At 39.8% G+C, this 18,738-nt stretch overlaps 2 protein-coding genes across 6 annotated transcripts in view; one reads left to right on the forward strand and one right to left on the reverse strand.

Moving 5' to 3' along the window:
* LOC102792058 (stromal membrane-associated protein 1-like) overlaps positions 1-10,200 on the forward strand; it is a 141,535-nt gene extending 131,335 nt beyond the window's left edge. For all 4 annotated transcript variants that reach the window (XM_006808074.3, XM_035915446.2, XM_006808075.3 and 1 more), the window contains 2 exons: positions 4,795-5,015; positions 9,544-10,200. In XM_006808074.3, coding sequence (XP_006808137.2) covers positions 4,795-5,015; positions 9,544-9,693 — 371 coding nt within the window. In that variant the 3' untranslated portion in view covers positions 9,694-10,200. The remainder of the gene's footprint in view (positions 1-4,794; positions 5,016-9,543) is intronic.
* A 2,464-nt stretch (positions 10,201-12,664) lies between these two features.
* The window catches only part of b3gat2 (beta-1,3-glucuronyltransferase 2 (glucuronosyltransferase S)), a 68,020-nt gene continuing 61,946 nt past the window's right edge, over positions 12,665-18,738 (reverse strand). Inside the window, exons 4-5 of one of the 2 annotated variants that reach the window (XR_015719929.1) lie at positions 13,886-15,372; positions 12,665-13,566 (exon numbers count right to left, since the gene is read on the reverse strand). Coding sequence is in view for 1 of the 2 variants with exons in the window: in XM_035915447.2 (XP_035771340.1) it covers positions 15,286-15,372 (87 nt within the window). In the remaining variant the exon portion in view is untranslated. Of the gene's footprint in view, positions 15,373-18,738 lie in introns of both variants that reach the window. The other variant, XM_035915447.2, reaches the window with a different exon arrangement.

Here is an 18,738-nt window from a genome sequence, read left to right on the forward strand (position 1 = left end):
CTCTTGGTGGAACGGCAGCTTTTTTGTATCGTCACTCTGCAGAAACTAGAAAGTATCTCTTTTTTTCTTTTTCTTTTTTTTTAGCTCCTGGCACTGACTTCATCAGTACAATAATTTAATAATTAAGATCATGATTTGATCAGGTTAAACAAAAGATGCAAGATTTCGTAATCCTGGATGTTTTAAGTATTTTTTTGGAAGCTACAAAACAATTTACGGTACCCATACACGTTCCACAAAAATTTGCTATACATTATGCTTTTCTTAGCTTTGTTCTTATCTCTGGACACTCACATGAACCTTGTGACCTCTTTGGAGAATCACCCCCAGAATGGGAGCCTACATTTTTAATGACTACGTGCTGCCACTGCAGAAAATAGTTACTGTTAAGGCAAGAGGTGTGGGAGCTGTTATCGTAGCAAAAGTACGGGCAAGTGCATTTGGAGAGTTGTGTAACTGTATCTTAATGTGTCTGTATGTAATCAGATCTGAAAATGTGTAAAGTAATCTTTAAATGCATTTTGAGCAATCTGATTACACACAGACACGCTGAGATCCTGTTACACACTCAACAGAAAATATTACTGCTACAGTAATAGCCCCACACAAAGAACCTCGGCAGTTACGATTTATATTCATTGCTGGACTCGTGGATCAGAGGACTGAAATTCAATTTACATTCAATTCAATTATATTTATATAGTCCCATTTCACAACAGCAGTCATCTCAAAACACTATATGGTAAAGGCATCACAGTGTCAGACAGAGAACTCAGCAATCAATAAAGTTCTCTCATTTGATTGCTAAAACAGAGACCTCCTGAATGAGGCTCGAACATCAGAACATTTAGAAAACAAGAGGGAAACAGACGAACAAAGAGCTTAAAAAATAAACAAGATTAGACACAGATTGCGGGAGAAAGTAGACAGTAGTTACTAACATGTACTAGTGGCATGTAAAAGAGGAAATGGGAGAAGAAAACGCTCAGTGGATCATGGGATCAAGGGAAGTCCCACAGCTGCCTTTGATTGAAGCAGGAAACTAGGGCATGGTTTTAATTAATCAAACTTAATCTTAAAGATTGATTAATAATTTTAAAAATGGATGGTGTTTGACTCTGAACCCAAACTGGGAGCTGTTCCAAGCCTGACAGCTGAAGACGCTGCCTCCCATTTTACTTTTAGAAACTTTAGGAAGTTGAAGTGCACCTGCAGTGTGAGAGTGGCGTGCTGAAGTGGGACGATCTATGAGATCTTTAAAATATCAAGTGGTGCAATGATTCAGAACTTGGTATGTGAAGAGAACCCCATGCTTTTTTTCCAAGGCTAGAATTAGCTAGTGAAGCCAATGAACCTAATGTGGGAGTAATATGCACTTTTAAAGAAGCTTCTCGATTGAGAGGTGAAACATGTTCAAGGAAACATAAAGAAGTCCAGCCTGGCTGAATACAGCTGCCTGCTCAACCTGTAACTTAAACCGGCACTCAAAGATGCTCTTAATGTAATTCATTTTTTTAATGTACAAGCTGAAGGACGTGTGTTCAAAAAGGACTTAAAGGTTCCTCGCAGTAGAAATGTCTTGTGAATGTAGCGCGTAAACAAACATTACACATACACGGCGTCTCGTAAGCTGGCAAAGACGTGCAGGTTATAAATACAAGGCTGCAGACTCAGACCTAGGTGTTTACACACAAACAGATGCACACCTAGGCAATGTTGTACACACACACATGCATGTTAGAGGGAAGATGCATCATAAAAACGTAGGAGAGTAAAGATGAAAGGTCAGCGTGCTGAAAAGCAGGAACGTCTAGTTCACACTGCATTTACTAGGGTCCCAGTGCAGCAGTAAAAATAGCGAAGTGTCTGCAGGTTCGCTTTCATCTCACAGTTATTATGTGTAAAGACTGAAGTGTCAGGAGAGTGTGCATGAGCGCCTGTGCGAGGATGTATAGGTAGGCGGACGTTCACACATACATCATCCATCAGCCTGTGTGGGAAAGCATTAGTGCTGCATGTTTTCTGCTTGGTGGGAGAAAACAGGCAGCAGATTTTTACAGCAGGCACATGCATTGATTATAGTGTTCCATGTTTACACTGATGTATCAAGGATTAGGAATGGAATGAAGGGCTTTCTGCGTATTGTCCTCTCTGAATCCAAATAAATGCAGATTGAGATCAAAGCCAAAAGAACCTTGCCAGGCTAATGCTCAAAAATCAGACTTTCATCCTGCATGCACTGTATGTGTGCGCGGGACTGTGTGCACTTATCCATGCTGCAATGGAAAGGCTCTAAGTGCAGCCAACAATGAGGTGATCAGAATGTCAGAATATACAGAAGGCCAAAAAACATTGCTTCGTCAGTGATCTGTGGATTAGCTATTTGTCCATGGATCTGTACTGATGCTTTTGGCTTTATAACAGCTAAAGACTAAAACCTGTGAGGCATTATGACTTGTGCTAAAGAGGATATATTATAATATGAGAGGAAAGTCTCTCATTTTGTACATGCACAGAGCAAAGCAGGGAGGCAGGCAAAAATAGTTTGTTTTTGCCTGCCTGATCATATCAGGCTAACTCTGCAGATGTCCTTCTCCCCAACAACCTGTTCTGTTTCTTCTGGTGAGGTTATGAAGTGTTCCCATACCGGGTGAACTATGTAACTGGTAAGAGGTCAGGATCTCTTTTCCTGGAAAACATCCAGTGGAAGTCACACAGGAAACTTGAGCCTCATCACCTGGTTTAAATGAGCTAACTGTGGATGTCTTATCCTGTATCCAAGGATTGTTTCAGCCTAAAGTGAGGCCTGGGGGTCTCCTCTTCGTAGGACATGCCCAAAACATCTCACCTAGGAGACATAATCACTGTGGATCACCAGCAGCTCTACTTTTGAATGACCAAGCTACCCACTCTATCATGCATCAGACATTGGTTCAATCTGTCTGTCAATCTCCCACTCCACTCTTCCCTGACCAACTACAAGATCTACTTGGTAGTACAAGATCCTGAGATACTTAAACTACTCCAATTGGGGCAGCAACTCAAAACCTGCAGTGTGCACTTCCCTGTTTTCTGGCAGAGAATCAAGGTGATTCTCTTTCCAGTTTCTTCACACCTGGCTGCAAACCAGTGCGAGGAACGGAACACAACCTAATGAAGGCAACAAAATAGAACATCATCTTTAAAAAGCAAAGATGAAATGTTGAAGCCACCAAAGTGTAGACGCTCCAACACCTGGCTACACCTAGATATTCTGTTCATAAAAACTATGAACAGAATCGGTGATTAAAGGCAGCCTTGGCAGAATTAAACACCCACTGTAAATGAGCCACATTAAATGCTGCAATTTAGACTAGGTTCTTGCTGTGGTTGCACAGGTACCAAATTGGCATTTACAATGGACCAAATACCCCATTTTCCCAAAGAACCCCCCAATTGAAGCCTTTGAAGTAAACAAACCACATGTAGACCAGTACCGCATTATTCCTCCTGGATCTGAAGTTCAAGTAATGGAAGGATTCTCCATTTCAGTACTTTGGCATAGACTTTCCCAGGGAGAATAAAGAATGTGATCAACCTATAGTTGGAACATAACTTTCGTTCCCCAGTTTTGAGAAAGAGAGAGTCCAGCCCTGAGAAAGAGTCCAGCCACAGTAGGGAGGAAACTTATCTGTCGAACATGGTAGAACCAAGTTTCTATTTATTAATGATGTAAACGACAGAAGTAGAAGGATGAACTCATGAGCTCAGATTGAGCCAAATGCTTCAAAACTGATTGGATACAGCTTCATAGCACAAATGGAAATTGTTTTTGTACTTGCACAGTAACCAGTTTGTGTGATTTCCCACCATACAGGCATACATGACTTTATTCTATATACTGCAAGGTACTTGCAGTGAAGTGGTTGACTTGAAGTCAACCACTTCACTGAAAATGACCCAAAACATATTGCTATAGCAACTCAGTCTTTCAAGGAAAGAAAGTGTATATTCATTAATACAGTGCAGTCATCTGATGTCAGTCCATAAGAGCATACTTTCAGTTACTGAAGGCAGAGAGACCCACAGAAAAACCACTGAAGGTGGCTGCAGTAAAAGCCTGGCAACAGTGCCAGCCTGCAGGAAGCAATTCAATGTTTTTAGGAAAGACACTGAATCTTTAGACTATGAAATGCTGACATTACAGTTATTTCAACCACTGCTGAAAACCTCCTTAGTACCAACTGAAGGTCATTGTCCCACAAAGCCAATTTAACAACATTGTCTTCAAAAAACAGACAAAATTCAAAGGTCCTCAAACTACACATCTCATCTGCCTCAAGTTGCACCCGAGCTTTTTGTCACTTTTTCATGGTGACCCAGTGCATTGCTGATGGCATTTGGGCAATGCAAGAGCAGCTAGTGGCTCATTGGCTCTGAGAAGGTTCATCAGGTTATCCTTTTCTAATAAAAATATCAAGAATCTGCCTTTCCCTATTATCATCCGTCTTCTTGCCACACACTGAATGCAGCACTGGTGACCTGTTAGAGATGTCACTCTTCAATGAAATCCCAGTCAGAGGATATCACCTGCAGCTCTTCACCTCACTGTTCTTTGTGCATTCCCTGTTTGTTTTTATGATTTTACTGTTTCTCAACATCTTTACAGGATGAGTCCTAGTACGTTTGTTTGTTTTATTGATTGTAATTTGGGATGTTTGACTTCCTGAAGATTCTTATATTTGAATTTGAAGGCAAAGTTTTCACTTTTAGTTAAATGTACGCTTGATTCTATTCTGTTGTCTTGTATTGCAGGTAGTGTGTACATGGGCCAGCCTCAGATGCAGTTCACTCCCCAGGGCTACGCCACAGCAGTGGCTGGAAGTATCCCACCCACCACCACCATGATGGGGGCTGGGGTGTCTGGCATGGCACTGCCAAATGGGGGCTACATGAGCATGCAGCAGGGTGCGATGCTTGCCAACCAAGGACAGAACATGTACAGCATGCAGCAAGGACAGTGGAATATGGGCCAGGTAACAGGAAGAAATATAAATCTCTGTATTAAAGTGCAGTCAGAATGATGATTAACATTTAGCTTTTTGCCCACTCCAGTTGCTGTGAATATATAGATTCACACTTAGATCTGTTCCCCAATTCTGTGTGGAGCTCGGTGCAGTAATAACCTCACCAATGTAGTAAAAGCCCAAGAGGTGCAGCTTTAATCAGCTATTCAATCTTTTTTATAACCAGGGTTACTGTATAATAATATGAGGGTTTTTTTCTTTTATTCTGTCACTTTATTCCTTTGTTCCTAATTCTGTCCAGAACAGTACATTACTGAGTATATAACCTTTGATTTAGGATCTTTTAATACCACTTAGAATGCAGAATGAAATTTGATGATTTGTGTGACTTGATCATTGGTTATAACCTTTTTCCAGCCAATTTGGAATGAAATTACATAATAATATCATAGACTGTATATAACAGATGGTCATAGCCACCATGATGCCATCCACTGGTTTCTTGGCTTCCCAATTTGAAGCCTCAATGATAGTGTCTTTCTTGGAGCTGCAATCAACCTTATTTGGACAAGGAGGTGAAAAGTTAAGACTCACTATCTAACCTCCTGAGACCCAAGGGAAAAAAGTATCTTTCAGATTTTCCCACTGCAGAGGACATGATGAATGTGCTGGGTCTCAGGAGGGTGAGGCTAACAAAGCTTTGTTGCATAAACTGTATGGGCGCAACCTATTGTTCTGTTGATGTTGTCCACAACTGTGATTATCTCATTTGGAACCATCATTTTTATCATTTTCATCCTGTTTGTTTTGTAAGAATCTCATAACATGAATTCACATGTCCAGCCACAGCATTTTAATCAGGCGGAGGTCTGGACTTTGACTGGGCCACTGCAACACCTTCAGTCTATACTTTTTCAGTGATTCTGTTGTAGATTTTCTGCTGTTTCGGGATCTTTCACCTGTTGCATGACCCAATTTGCGCCTCACATTTCGACTCTAGAATACTTTGGTATACAGAGGAGTTCGTGGTCAACTCAATCGCTGCGAGGTTCCCAAGTCCCGTGGCTCAAATCATTACCCCTGCACCACCTTCCTTGGCAGTTGATGTGGTTTTGCCTAAATTGTTTCAAAACTGTATTTTTCACATGCCTGTATATTGTAGAATCCTTCATTAATGTTGTAGTGACCCACTTCATGGCCATTCATAGAGCTAATGTTACTGAAGGAGCATCTGCTGTAGGATTTCCTTTTGGTGAAGTGAGTGCTTCCAAGATTAGTCCAACATTCAGAGAGTTTCGGTGACTTCTAATCACATCGCTGACAAAAATGCTCTAAGATTATTAAACTCGTACTTAACTGGTGCAGGTGATTGTAGTCTATAAAGTGGAAGCACAGTAAGGGTTCATCTGATAGAACAAAATTAAATTGGACGTGAAAAATTGTCTGTCCAGGGAAAGATGTGAAACAGACACCAGCAGCAGTCCCCCTTTATGTGTTTAGATACACTTGTGCTTTTGCTGTAACTGCATTACTGTGTCTACATTAATCTTTTCTTCCCATGGTCTCTTAAATGCATCTTTCTTTCTTACCAGGAAAAGACGCCCCATATTGACTCGTCTTTACGGAGCCCGAAGTTCGTCTATTGAATACTTTCTGTGGTCACAACCTAAAAGGATGTATTTACTACAGTTGCATAATGTTTTACTTCACTGGTACTTCAGATTGTATCAGTGAAGTCCCCAATGTATATTTCTATCCAATGTTCAGAGCAGGCAGTCATGAAATACAGTGGACGTCTAAAAAGAACAGCTCAGTCCACAAAGACATTCATTCTTTTGTCTCGTCCAGAAAGGATTCAAGAGAACTTGGAGCATTCACCAGCTTTCATGTGAATGAGTTTTCAGGGCCTAACAGATGAGTCATGAAGCAATTCAGGTTGGCTTTATTCAGCCTAGATCACAATGGCTAAATCTGAATGAATTTTTAAATATGACACAGAAGTTACAAAAATAGAATTTCAGATCAGCTCAGTTCACTGTTAATATTTTCTTCGCTATATCCTCATTGCATGATTTTTCAGTTTTTCTGCACAGCCTTCCCATATGGAAAAGTAAAAACGTATAAAAGACTTGCATAAGATTTGGCTTACTTCATATAGTGAATCATATCAGGCTTATATGATTTACTCATGAAAGTGGCCACTTTCTCATTACTTTCATATATTGTTTTAGTAAGTATCCAAAACATACAAGTTTCATTTATATAATTTTTCAAGGGATTTTATATCTGTTTTCACTCTTGTATGCTTTTCATACAAGTTTCACACAAGACAGATACAAACTTTATAAGATGTGTATATATATATATATATCTTTTCCATATGTGTTGGCAGCATGTAGGGATTTACCTTGACTTTTTTTCGGGGGATTTTGGCACAGAAATGTTTCATGATGGTGCAACAACACCTGTTCTCCCTCTTAATGTCTTCAGGACTGCCACATCCCCCACAGCAATCCTCTCATCGCTTCGCTCTGTTTTTCTAAACATGTTTTTGAACATTTTATTGATGTCAAACTGTTCCCTTCTTGCCTTTGTCTGTCCCCAGGCCACTGTTGCTAGCTACTTATTGGTTAACAAAAATGAGAGAGCATTAATAATTACAAGTTCTCATTATCAGTCCTTATCATTTAATTCAAAATATATAAACTGTAATAATGCAAAAGACAAAGTTTATGTGGTGCAACTGAAATTAAATTAAATAAAACGAATAAAATGTGCAAGTACCAAAAACTACAGTTCATGTAATGGCCACTCGAGGCTCCAAACTGAGTCAGTTCCCATAGAGTCGCATGTTAAAATGCCTAAGCTGAGCCATGAAATGGAAATGTTTACAGCCTGTTTTTGGCCTCATGAATAGATTCACCCTTTTAAAAAAGTGTCTTAGGGTTTAAAGCTGGGAGTGCAGGGCACCACAGTAGCTTATCTAGTAGAGTATATGCCCAGAAGAAGCCTGAAGGCCAAAAATAAATATGTAAAAATATGCAAAAATAATCCCAACAGATGTGCTTAAAAATGTAAAAAAAAAAAAAAATAGAAACAGAGAAAAAGGAATTCAATTAATCAAATTCTAAATCCAAACATATGAAATGAAGTCCTTCTTACATTTGAATTTGAAGCAGTGTGTTGAATACGTGCAGAGGGTGGTCAGGATCCATTATTTAGCCATTTATCCAGCCACTGTGCGTTTGGATCACATCAGCTGATGGAGGAATCTAGACAGTTTGTTGATTGAAAAGAAATCATCCATCAGTAAGTTGTGGTCCTAAAGGGGTGGGCCAGCAACAATACTCAAGTAATCTGTGGTTGGTAGTAAAAACAGATGTGTTGCAGCAGAAGTCATAACTCATATATTTAGAAGTGTGTTTCTGAATATATACAGCGGTAAAATAAGTATTGAACACATCACTAATTTTCTAAGTAAATATATTATTGACATGAAATTCTCAGCAGATGTCTGTAACAACCCATCCAATCCACACATGCAAAGAAATCAAACCATAGATGTCCATAAACTAAGTTATGTGTAAGGATGAAAAATAACTTAGAGATCATATGATAATATATAAAAAACGAAAAATAAAGCATGTCCATAGTGTCCAACCCCAGTGGTATTAAGAGGTGTTAAAGTGTTATATCTGAATCTTCTTATGCTCTCTGAACCCTGGTGTATGAGGTTACATTTTACAACTGAGATTATTCAGCAAACATAAATTGCCTCTGAGATGCTTTGGGTTTGTTGGTTTTATATAGTTGTCTTTTATTAACCTATTACATTCACTCCTTTCTTACTACCCCTAACAAAGTCCAAACATGAAGCTGACTGAAAGTCTGAACCCTCTCTTTGAAGTTCTGTCTAAAATGCGATGACCAAAGTGCCCTCACCCCAGTGTATGGAAGTCAGTAGTCCGCTCTAACGCAGCTGTACAGTGCATGAAAGTGTGTGTGTGTGTGTGTGTGTGTGTGTGTGTGTGTGTGTGTGTGTGTGTGTGTGTGTGTGTGTGTGTGTGTGTGTGTGTGTGTGTGTGTGTGTGTGTGTGTGTGTGTGTGCGCACGCACATTTTGTGCAGAAGATGGAACGGTGAGCCGATGAGTGCTTGGTTAGCTGACACACATGCATTACTACACACACACACAGTACCTACACACATGCTCTCAGCTCTCTGATGACCAGATAAGTGAGCAGCACTGCACCAAAGCACATTCATAATAGATAAGACCGAATGGAGGGAAGAAGGGGGTGAAGGGGAGTGAGTTAGGGATGTGGAAGAGGGTGAGGGATTGTGAAAAGAGAGGAGAGAGGGCAGGGAGCATTTAGGAACAGAGGGGAAGTTAAAGAGGGTTGGAAATAAGCCAGGAAATGGAGTTAAAGGATGGAGAAACCTCAACACCCACCTCCAGGCTCTGAAATGACAGAATAACTCTGTGTTTGCTCTGATGAACTCAAACAGTAACTTTTCTCCTCTGTTTTCTATCTCAGATGACCCAGCAGATGTCAGGCATGGCTCTGAGTGGTGGAGGGCCTGCGCCAGCTGCTTCCAGCCAATCAGGCACCCCTGGGGCCGGTTGGCCCGCAGCTCCATCAGAACATCCTTCAGGCCAGACCCTCAGCACTCAGCTGTGGAAGTGACGAGGATGGGGTCCAGAGGATGAGGTGGTGGGGTGGGGAGTGTAGGGCAGCGACATGGCAAGAAAACACCTGTATTTTCCAACCAATCCATGTCCCTACAGCTCTGATTATATACAGCAAGGACAGTCCGTGTGCCCCAACACACCTTCACTGCAGTTCCTTTAGAGGGCCAAGATGACATCACAATGGATTGGAGCAGTAAAAAACAAAACGAAAAAAAACCCGGCAACCGCTATGTTGCGTCTATAGTTAACTTCCTTTTCTTTTCTGATTTCCTTTTTGTTGTTGTCGGAAAAAGACAAAGAAAACAAAAGAGATGTAACAAAGCTGCTGGAGCAAAAACTCCAAGTGTCTGTAATACTACGATGATATCATTACCAAACTGGATAGTTAGTGAGTAGTCTCTCAGTATCTGCAGTAGATATGGCTGTCTTGTGGTTGGTCTATGCTACCTGTCCTCTCCCTACTTTCTGCACTGTATATTGTAATGGTCCCTCTTCCTTTCCCCCCCCCCCCCCCCCTTAGGGTAAGCACAGCCTCGTAGCAGATAATCATCCAAGCAGTACTGTATTTATGTGAAAAAAAAAAGTGAATCTCCTGGGTTTTTTCAGGGGAGAGAGGTCAATGCTTCAGCTCAGAAAAACTTTGGTTCAAGGTTTTTTTTTAGCCTCTGCTAAAAAAAAAAGAGGTCTCGCTGACCTGCTAATACAGTAGGTGTTACTTTTATTTTTGCACTAATGATCAAACAGTTCAACCATTTTCCCTTTGAAACTTGTGAAGTCAAGCTGTCTTGTTACAGTCTCTGCGGGTTCAGCTTATTCCCACAGCAGACAGTGTACTGATGACTTACACCAGTGGTTTTCAGTTGTGGGGAAACCACTTGCCCAAGGTTCATAATAAATCTCTGTGTTTATGTTTTTTAAAATAAACAATTAAATAGCATAAATTGTTCCATTTTGTTTTCTATTTTATGGTTTTTGTTTTGATAGTAATACATTTTTTTATAAAGTATTATATAATTATATGATAATATTTTAAAGTTAGAGAAATAAAATATGTTATGCTTGGGCTTGCTGACATATAATCTAAAACTACTGTTTCCCCCACACATACACAGGTTTAAGTATATAAGTACATATTTTCTTGAAAAAAAAAGAAGAAAAAACTTAATGTTTGCTGTAAAGCTTGAAGCTAAGATGCAATTAGCTTAATTTAGCAGACGATATGCGGATATGCTAATCTGGTACTGTTCAAAAACAACCAAAACAACCAAAACAAACCAACTGAAGTCTCTCTAAAGTTAAGCAAAATCTCCAATGTATCGCAATTCAAACAGTTCACACTGTAAATGTAAATATATTATCACAGGTTTCCTGATTTCTAGACTTTGCGTTATTGTTTGTTGTTAGCTGCTCGGCAATTGATTCACAATTAAGGTGCCAGAGTTACTCGACCCTTAGCTTATCCTTATTACATATCCGCTTATATGTCAGACAAACATCAATGTGTGTTGATTAGATTAGTTTTCAGTTTTTATTTTTATTTTTGACTTTTTAAAACTGTTTCAAATCTTTCCATTCAGCTAGTTGCTACATAGCGCTAGGGCAATCTTAACCTACTGGTGCTAGCTAAAAGAATTTTCTGGAACTGGTCACCGACTCATCTGCTTAGTTATCTAGCGACATGACAGGGACAGACTGCAATAACTGCACTCTTTCATCTTGAGTACCGTGAGCATACACCTCTTTAACAAACAGAAGCCATTAGCACAGTTAGCGTAGTTATTTAAAAGAGCTAATGCTTAACAAAGCCGATGCTTTGTTTGACATGTCTTTTATCGTTATATGTATTTATACACACAAACACACATACGTGTGTAGAGACACATCTCATTATCCAGTATACTTTGTCAACCGAAAGTAAACTTGTCCATGTTACTCAAATTGATGGCTGCATTAAAAAAACAACACAAACCTTCAAATGTCAAACATTCCCTTTAAGTCTCAGTAATTGCTGGGCGGTCCCGCAGTCCCCTGGGTGCCTTTGGTAGCCTCGCTGTGATGTTTTGAAGTGTTTTAAAACCAAACGAGTTAGGTTTAGTGCAGACTGGGCTCCAACCCAGTTAAAATATTCCTTGTTGTTGAAGTGTGCACCCTCTCCCATGCGCCTTGAGGGAAATTAAACCACCACTGGAATCCTGGGATCACAGCAGTATGTCTTAACTAAACTTTAAATAGCAGAGCAGGTACTGTATCAGTGGTTGATTGTGATTCTGCGTCTCAGATTTTTGTTGAGTGGTAAATATATAAGAACTGGCAGTTTGGTCCCAACTACTGAGTTGGAAATCTGTCTTTTTATTTGAAATTCTGGACCTGTGTGACACCCAAAAAGCTTGTCCTTCCATGTATGATGCTGTAACCGTATGTTCCGCCATTCGCTGTGTGATGTTTTGTTGTGTGTAGTACAAAAAAAGCACAGTTAGTCTGCAGCAAATAAACCTGGATGACCAATCAGAGGGCTAGATTGGCAGCGGGAATGGGACTGAACAGTGGAAGATTAAAGTGGACCTGTATGAAAATCCTTGATGGGTTCATATTACATCATCATTACTCTTCAGTTCTTCAGATCACACTGCCGAACGCCGATGCAGAGATTCATGTCTGTACAGGGTCCCTCTGCCATGCAATAACTGTAGCACTCTGTGGGAGAACGTGTAAAACAACATATTCTTAATAACTTAATGTCATCCAGGTTTATTTCCAGTGCGTTTACATTTTCTGGTGCCTAGTACAGGGAAAAAGATGTGTTTTATGCATTAAAACTGTAAATATACAGGAAATTTTCTGTGATCATCTTTGTTTAATGACTCTAAAAGTATGGTTTTATCTTTTTGAGATCTTTTACTTTCTTTTCTCCTTTTTTTTCTGATGCCTGTTTTACAAGTGAGTCATTTGAAATAAAAGCTGTTGAATCCTGGATAATAAAGCTTGTTTTTATTTCTTGTGTGTACATCAAACACAACTGTACATACAGTCCCATTTAAACTTCAGTGCTCAGGACAATACTGCTGTCAGGAAAAGAGCTCTTTGCACATTAGAACAGTGAAAGTGTCCGCCTGTGTTGTACCACTTATATACCAGCTTCTCCATTTCTTTTCCCTTCTCTGCTGACAGATGGGTTTCCTTTGTTGTCAGCTCACAGATGCTACATTATTGATGGCTGCTTGTCAGGAGTGTTGTAACTTGATGTGGGCCACTTCCAAACTTCATTACATTCCTCATATACACGGAGGAGAAAACGCATGTTGTCACTTCATTAGGTTTATATGATCAGCTCATTCTAATAATTAAATAGTATTTAGGTATCAATCAACCTTAACAGCATTAACTTGGAGACATTCATGTGATTTAATTTAAACAAAGACCAGGGGCGGCCATTCCTGACAGAATCTGATTGGCATTTCACAGCCAGCAGTCGAACTGACATTATTGTGAAATCTGAGCTAAAACTTTGATGAAAAGGATTCAAACGTTTTTTTAAACAAACCCAAAGTTTTCAGGGGAATTATGGGAAGAATAGTAATGTTCCAGTAATTTAGGAAATACACTTTCTTCAGTTTCCAAGAGTGAGGTTGGAAAAAATGTTTTATTAATTACAGAGTTGGAGCCTAGCTTAGCATAAAAACTACCAGAGAAGGAAAGCTAATTGCCTGCCCCTAATTAAAGTTCAAAAATGCCTCTACAAACACATTTGAAGCTAGTTACTACATTATCTCTAGAATTTTTTTTAAATTAAATTGTAGTGGGTTATGTTGCATTTTATAGCAAAGACTGTAATCTTGCTAGAACGCTAGCAAGATATTAGGCCAGATTCCTTAAAGCAGGGGTGTCAAACTCAAATACACAGTGGGCCAAAATTCAAAGACTGGAACAAAGTCGCGGGCTAACATTAATATTTATTGAAATATATTTATTCCTCCAGATATAAGAATGAATCTTTTCTTATGGACTCAAACACGTTTTGCTGAAAAACTGAATATGGAACAAGCAAAGCTTAATACTAAACGATATATATATTAGCTGTATAATACCAGTAGGCCAGCTCTAATAGTAATTTGGTATGGCCTCGCAGGGCAAATGTAATTAGGGTGCGGGCCAAATTTGGCCCGCGGGCCAGAGTTTGACAGCTATGCCTTAAAGGATCAGATTAGCCGTTTCTGCTCTGTTTAGCTAACAATGAGCAAAAATTCAACACAGGATGTGTGGAGGTGTTTGGAATCATTACTGGGTTTATTTTTTAAAATAATTATATTTTACCTTCCAGTCTTCACGCTAAGCTAATTTTATGTTAAAAGCCTTCTGATACCAGTTTTTGGCATGGGTGTGAAATTGGTACCAGTAAACAATCATGTTTCCAAAACTGTAGGGATCCAGAAATACCTTCTTTTTTTTTTTTTTAATCAAACTTACATTAGGGTACTTGCCAATACTAAGAACAGAGATGCTTAATTACAGAATTCAAATAAATGTTTCCTGTAACATGAATGCTCAGTTGGCTCCGTATCATCAAATTGATGTTCCTTTTAAGGCCATCTAATATCATTTGGATTTGCAGACTTTGGGCAGTGACTGGGTATGTTGTCTTGCTGCCTCTGTTGCTGTTTCTAATTGAGTCTTCAATAGACTACCAAGGGTGTCCTCTTCCTCTCGCCCTGTGGCATTAATCCACAGTAACAACGTTCCTGATGAGTTTATGATCTCAATCACACATTTTAAATCCTAATGAATACAACACAATTCGTATTTTGCAAATTTTAGTCCCAATAAGTGTCCACAAGAACAATAAAGTAGAATAAGCTTTAGGGTGGGCTTACTTGCGGACTGAAAAGCAGCTACCCTATAAACATGTAGTGTCCTTCAGTTTCACAGCTGTGCTTGTGATGTCTGGTTTCAAAAATGCTGATGACAGTCATAACACCGAACTCAAAGTTTTGGGAACAGGACTTCACAAACTAGTGGGAGAGCCAACTCCTAAAGGAGAGGTTAGCATTGTGTGACAGCTGTTATCAGAGTAGCTACATGAACACAGTATCAAACAGGTAAACAATACTGGTGTTGGTATCAGTGCATCCCTACAAAAATGTTAAACATTCCTTTAACACTAGGAAACCTTAGCAGTATGCCTCACATCCGGCACACAAGCCTTTTCTTCTTTTAGCAATTCTATCACAATTTCATGGTTTTAATTAGGACACAGAATTGTTAATTAAAAAAAACATATCAATGATTCGATGCGTCTCACATGGCACTTTTCAGTTCAGCAACACGATATGTTACATTTCTAGTAACATTTACTTTTTACATCAGCAGGCTGTGGATGCGAGGAAATGAACAGTCTAGGTCATTCCAGTTTGTAAAAGGTATTTGGTGCTATCCAGTTCTCACAGAGCATGTTTGAAAGACAGCAAGGAGTCTTGAATCATGCAGCTCCTCAGAGACTCTGTCCATCACCAGCAGATTGTATTAACCCGAAAGGCAGAGGAAAGCAGAGTGCTGCTAGAAGTCTCAGCCAAGAGATGACGGGCAGCCCCGATCACACCTCGATGGCGACGGTGTCCTTTCGATGTTTGGGCTCGTTTGCGAGATGTGGTTTCTCTGTGCGAGTGTGCCAAACCAGCACCTGAAAAAGAGAAGAGGAAGAATCAGAAAATCTGCCGGCAAAGAAAGCGTAATGCACTAAAAAGAAGAAGAAGAAAGGCAGTCGTGTGAAACGCACTCCCGTTGATGGTTTCATGCAACAACAATAACAAAAAAAATGAATACAACAGCAAACCATCAAACAGATATAAAATATGAGGGTGGGGGATTGGTTTTACAATAAATATCAGGGTACATTAAACTCATTTTATTGTTGAGATATAGAAATGCAACATCACCAGGAAAACAAGTCTATCAGGACAATCGTAATAACTATACATAATAATAATAATAATAATAATAATACATTTTATTTGAGGGCGCCTTTCAGAAACCCAAGGTCACCTTACAAAAAACACAATTAATGAAAGGAAGAATAGTCATAAAATACATAAAATAAGTTAAAATTACAAAACAGAGCGTGACAACAGATAAAAATCAGCATTAAAGCGAATAAACCAGTCTAAACAGGTGTGTTTTGAGCTGTGTCTTAAATACGGAAAGGGTGTCAATATTTCTTAGTGCAGGAGGAAGAGAGTTCCAGAGCCGGGGAGCAGAGCAACTGAAAGCTCTGCTCCCCATAGTGATAAGGCGTGAGGGCGGAACGGTAAGATGAAAAGCAGAGGATGATCTGAGAGGGCGGGAAACAGTGGTGATATGGAGCAGGTCACACAAATATGCAGGAGCAGATTTATGGATACATTTGAACGTGAAAAGTAAGATTTTAAAGTTTATCCTGGCTTCTATGGGCAACCAGTGAAGCTGCTGGAGAACTGGGGTGATATGAGCACTTAACGGAGTATGGGTTATGATCCGAGCTGCAGAATTTTGAAGAAGTTGAAGTTTATGAAGGGACTTTTTAGGGAGACCAAATAGGAGGGAATTACAGTAATCAATACGGGATGTGATAAGACTATGGACAAGGATGGCAGCAGCATGGGGAGTAAGGAAGGGGCGTAATCGGTTAATATTACGTAAGTGGAAGTAAGCAGACCGGGTTATGTAATTAATGTGAGACTGGAATGAGAGAGTATTATCAAGTATGACACCCAAACTCTTAACCTGAGGGGAGGGAAGGGTGGGAGAATTTTCAATGTTAATGGAAAAACTGTGGGATTTGGTTAGAATAGATGGTGTGCCAACAAGTAAAACTTCAGTTTTATTACTGTTAAGTTTGAGGAAATTGGAGGAGAACCAGGATTTAATCTCAATAAGACAGTCTGAGAGGGAGGTAGGTGGGAGGGATGAATTGGGTTTAGAAGAAAGGTAGAGCTGGGTGTCATCGGCATAACAGTGAAAATTTATATTATATTTTCGGAATATATAACCAAGAGGAAGCATATAAATAATGAATAAAAGAGGTGTAATGTAATGTAATGTATCGTATTAGTTTCCATTACACATATAAAAAAATAAAGAACCAGCAGATGATACTGATACTGTTTCACTCTTTGTTTGATAACTGTCCGCTATTGTCAACTAATAATAGTGGGCTAAATCTGTCATAAGTGTATGACAGTGGGAACAACTCTACTCGGGGGGCTCTGTCCCTCCTCCTGTATAGCTGCACAATGGTGGTCTGATAATGTGCCTCACTGTTCATTTTCTTACAAGCTTTCTTATGTTTCCAGAAAAAGCCTTCACAGAACCTGACTTGGACTTGATTCGAAACATATATTTGTAAACTTAATAGGCCGTCCAACTAAAAAAATTATACTGGTCATTTGTTCAGATAATCTGAAACACTGTGTGATGTGCAGCCGTGTTAAAGTCGAGTGTTAGGTGGCAAATGAGGTGACAGTAGCAGACGGTGTAGCCTTTGCAGTTCCTCTAATGGCCACTTGGGACTGAAACAAAAAGTGAGTCAATCCCTGTGGGCTCCCATTTTAAAAAGCATGTTTACAGCCTTGCACGCAAATCCGTTTGGTGTTTTGGATACTGATGAGACTTAAAGTTAGGGGTGAGGCTGCTTTGACTGACAGGTGTGTCCACACAGGGGGTTGTAGCTGTGTGCTAGCTTGGAGTTGGCGGAGTGTTCATTTCCTCTGTATTTGTGCAGTTGATGGTTTTTGAAACATATCTGATTGAATTATCTAGATTTAGTGACAGAAATTGTTATTAATCACTTATTTAGCACTAATTGAAAGCCTTGTGTGATACCCTGGAACTAAAAGGTTGTTAGGTGTTTAAGTTAACATGCATGCAGCATGGTGCTTTGATCTTTACTGAGATGGAAGGTGTGTCCTTTTAACTGCACAAATCACTGTCCTTTTATTCTTCTATGAAAGTATAAACTATTAGGATTTTAATACAAAAATTTGAGGTACAATATTTACTGACACAGATCAGTGGTGATTTCTACTCAGTGGCTTCTTGGTGTCAGTATGAAACCAATATACTGGTCTAAATCTAGTGTGCAGTTGTATTTCCACTCATTGCAGATGCATTTTGAACCTTCAGTCCTCGATGATCTGCATATGAAATGCCCGATGGAGTAAAAAACAAGTCTGTGTTCTCTGCAGCAGAGATAGCATTGTATCCTCCTGCTGTTGGATTTGATGGTGCTGGTGTGCGGGGAGGGATTCCACTTGCAGGAAACAGTCTGACACCTCGAAATGGATTGAATCAAAAGCAGCACGCACCTCACTGCAGCTGTTTGTCTTGTGTTTTCAGTCAATTTCACAGCAATATATTGGTGAGAAAACAGTACAATGGATGCAAAGATTGATATTTTCCTGGAGAGGAGAACAAATTCCATTCCATATAGTTTCAAGTTCGAGTTTATAACTAATGAGCCCATAATTCAAGTGTGTCCGAAACTGCAAACACAGTGACTCACAAAGGCATGATTTATTGCTGGCTGTGGACACTGACGTTGTTTTTGCGCTTCTTCAGGTGGAACGTGTCACTTCCTGCACACTGAGCTGCTAATTGGCCCGCTTTGCATATCTAACGAGGCTAATGTAGCAGCCGCTCCAGAGCTGTGGGGAAAATGGTATCTGTGCGTGCGCGTGCCAATTATGCAGCCAGAGTGCGCTCCCTGTTCCCCGTACACTCTTCTCTTCCCCCCAGTTTGCTCTCTGTTTTCCTCATTCATCAAGTCCACTTTCTCTCCCATGGCCTTACTGCTGGTTTTACCTCAGTCCTATTTCCTGCTCTAGCTTTCGTTTCCACCCTCAGGCAACTCGGAGACAAAAAAAGCTTTTTCAGGTTTGAGAGCTCTCTGCTTTTTTTCTCCCTTAATAGCATATGGTGGGGGAAGGCCTGTTTCTACCTATGAGCAAGAGGAACTTATATAGCAGAACTTTTACCTTAAAGGGGACCTATTATGTTTTTGTCATTTTCCTGT

The sequence above is a fragment of the Neolamprologus brichardi genome, chromosome 13 (genome assembly GCF_056152115.1).
Source record: "Neolamprologus brichardi isolate AB-2024 chromosome 13, ASM5615211v1, whole genome shotgun sequence".
Classification (NCBI taxonomy): domain Eukaryota; kingdom Metazoa; phylum Chordata; class Actinopteri; order Cichliformes; family Cichlidae; genus Neolamprologus; species Neolamprologus brichardi.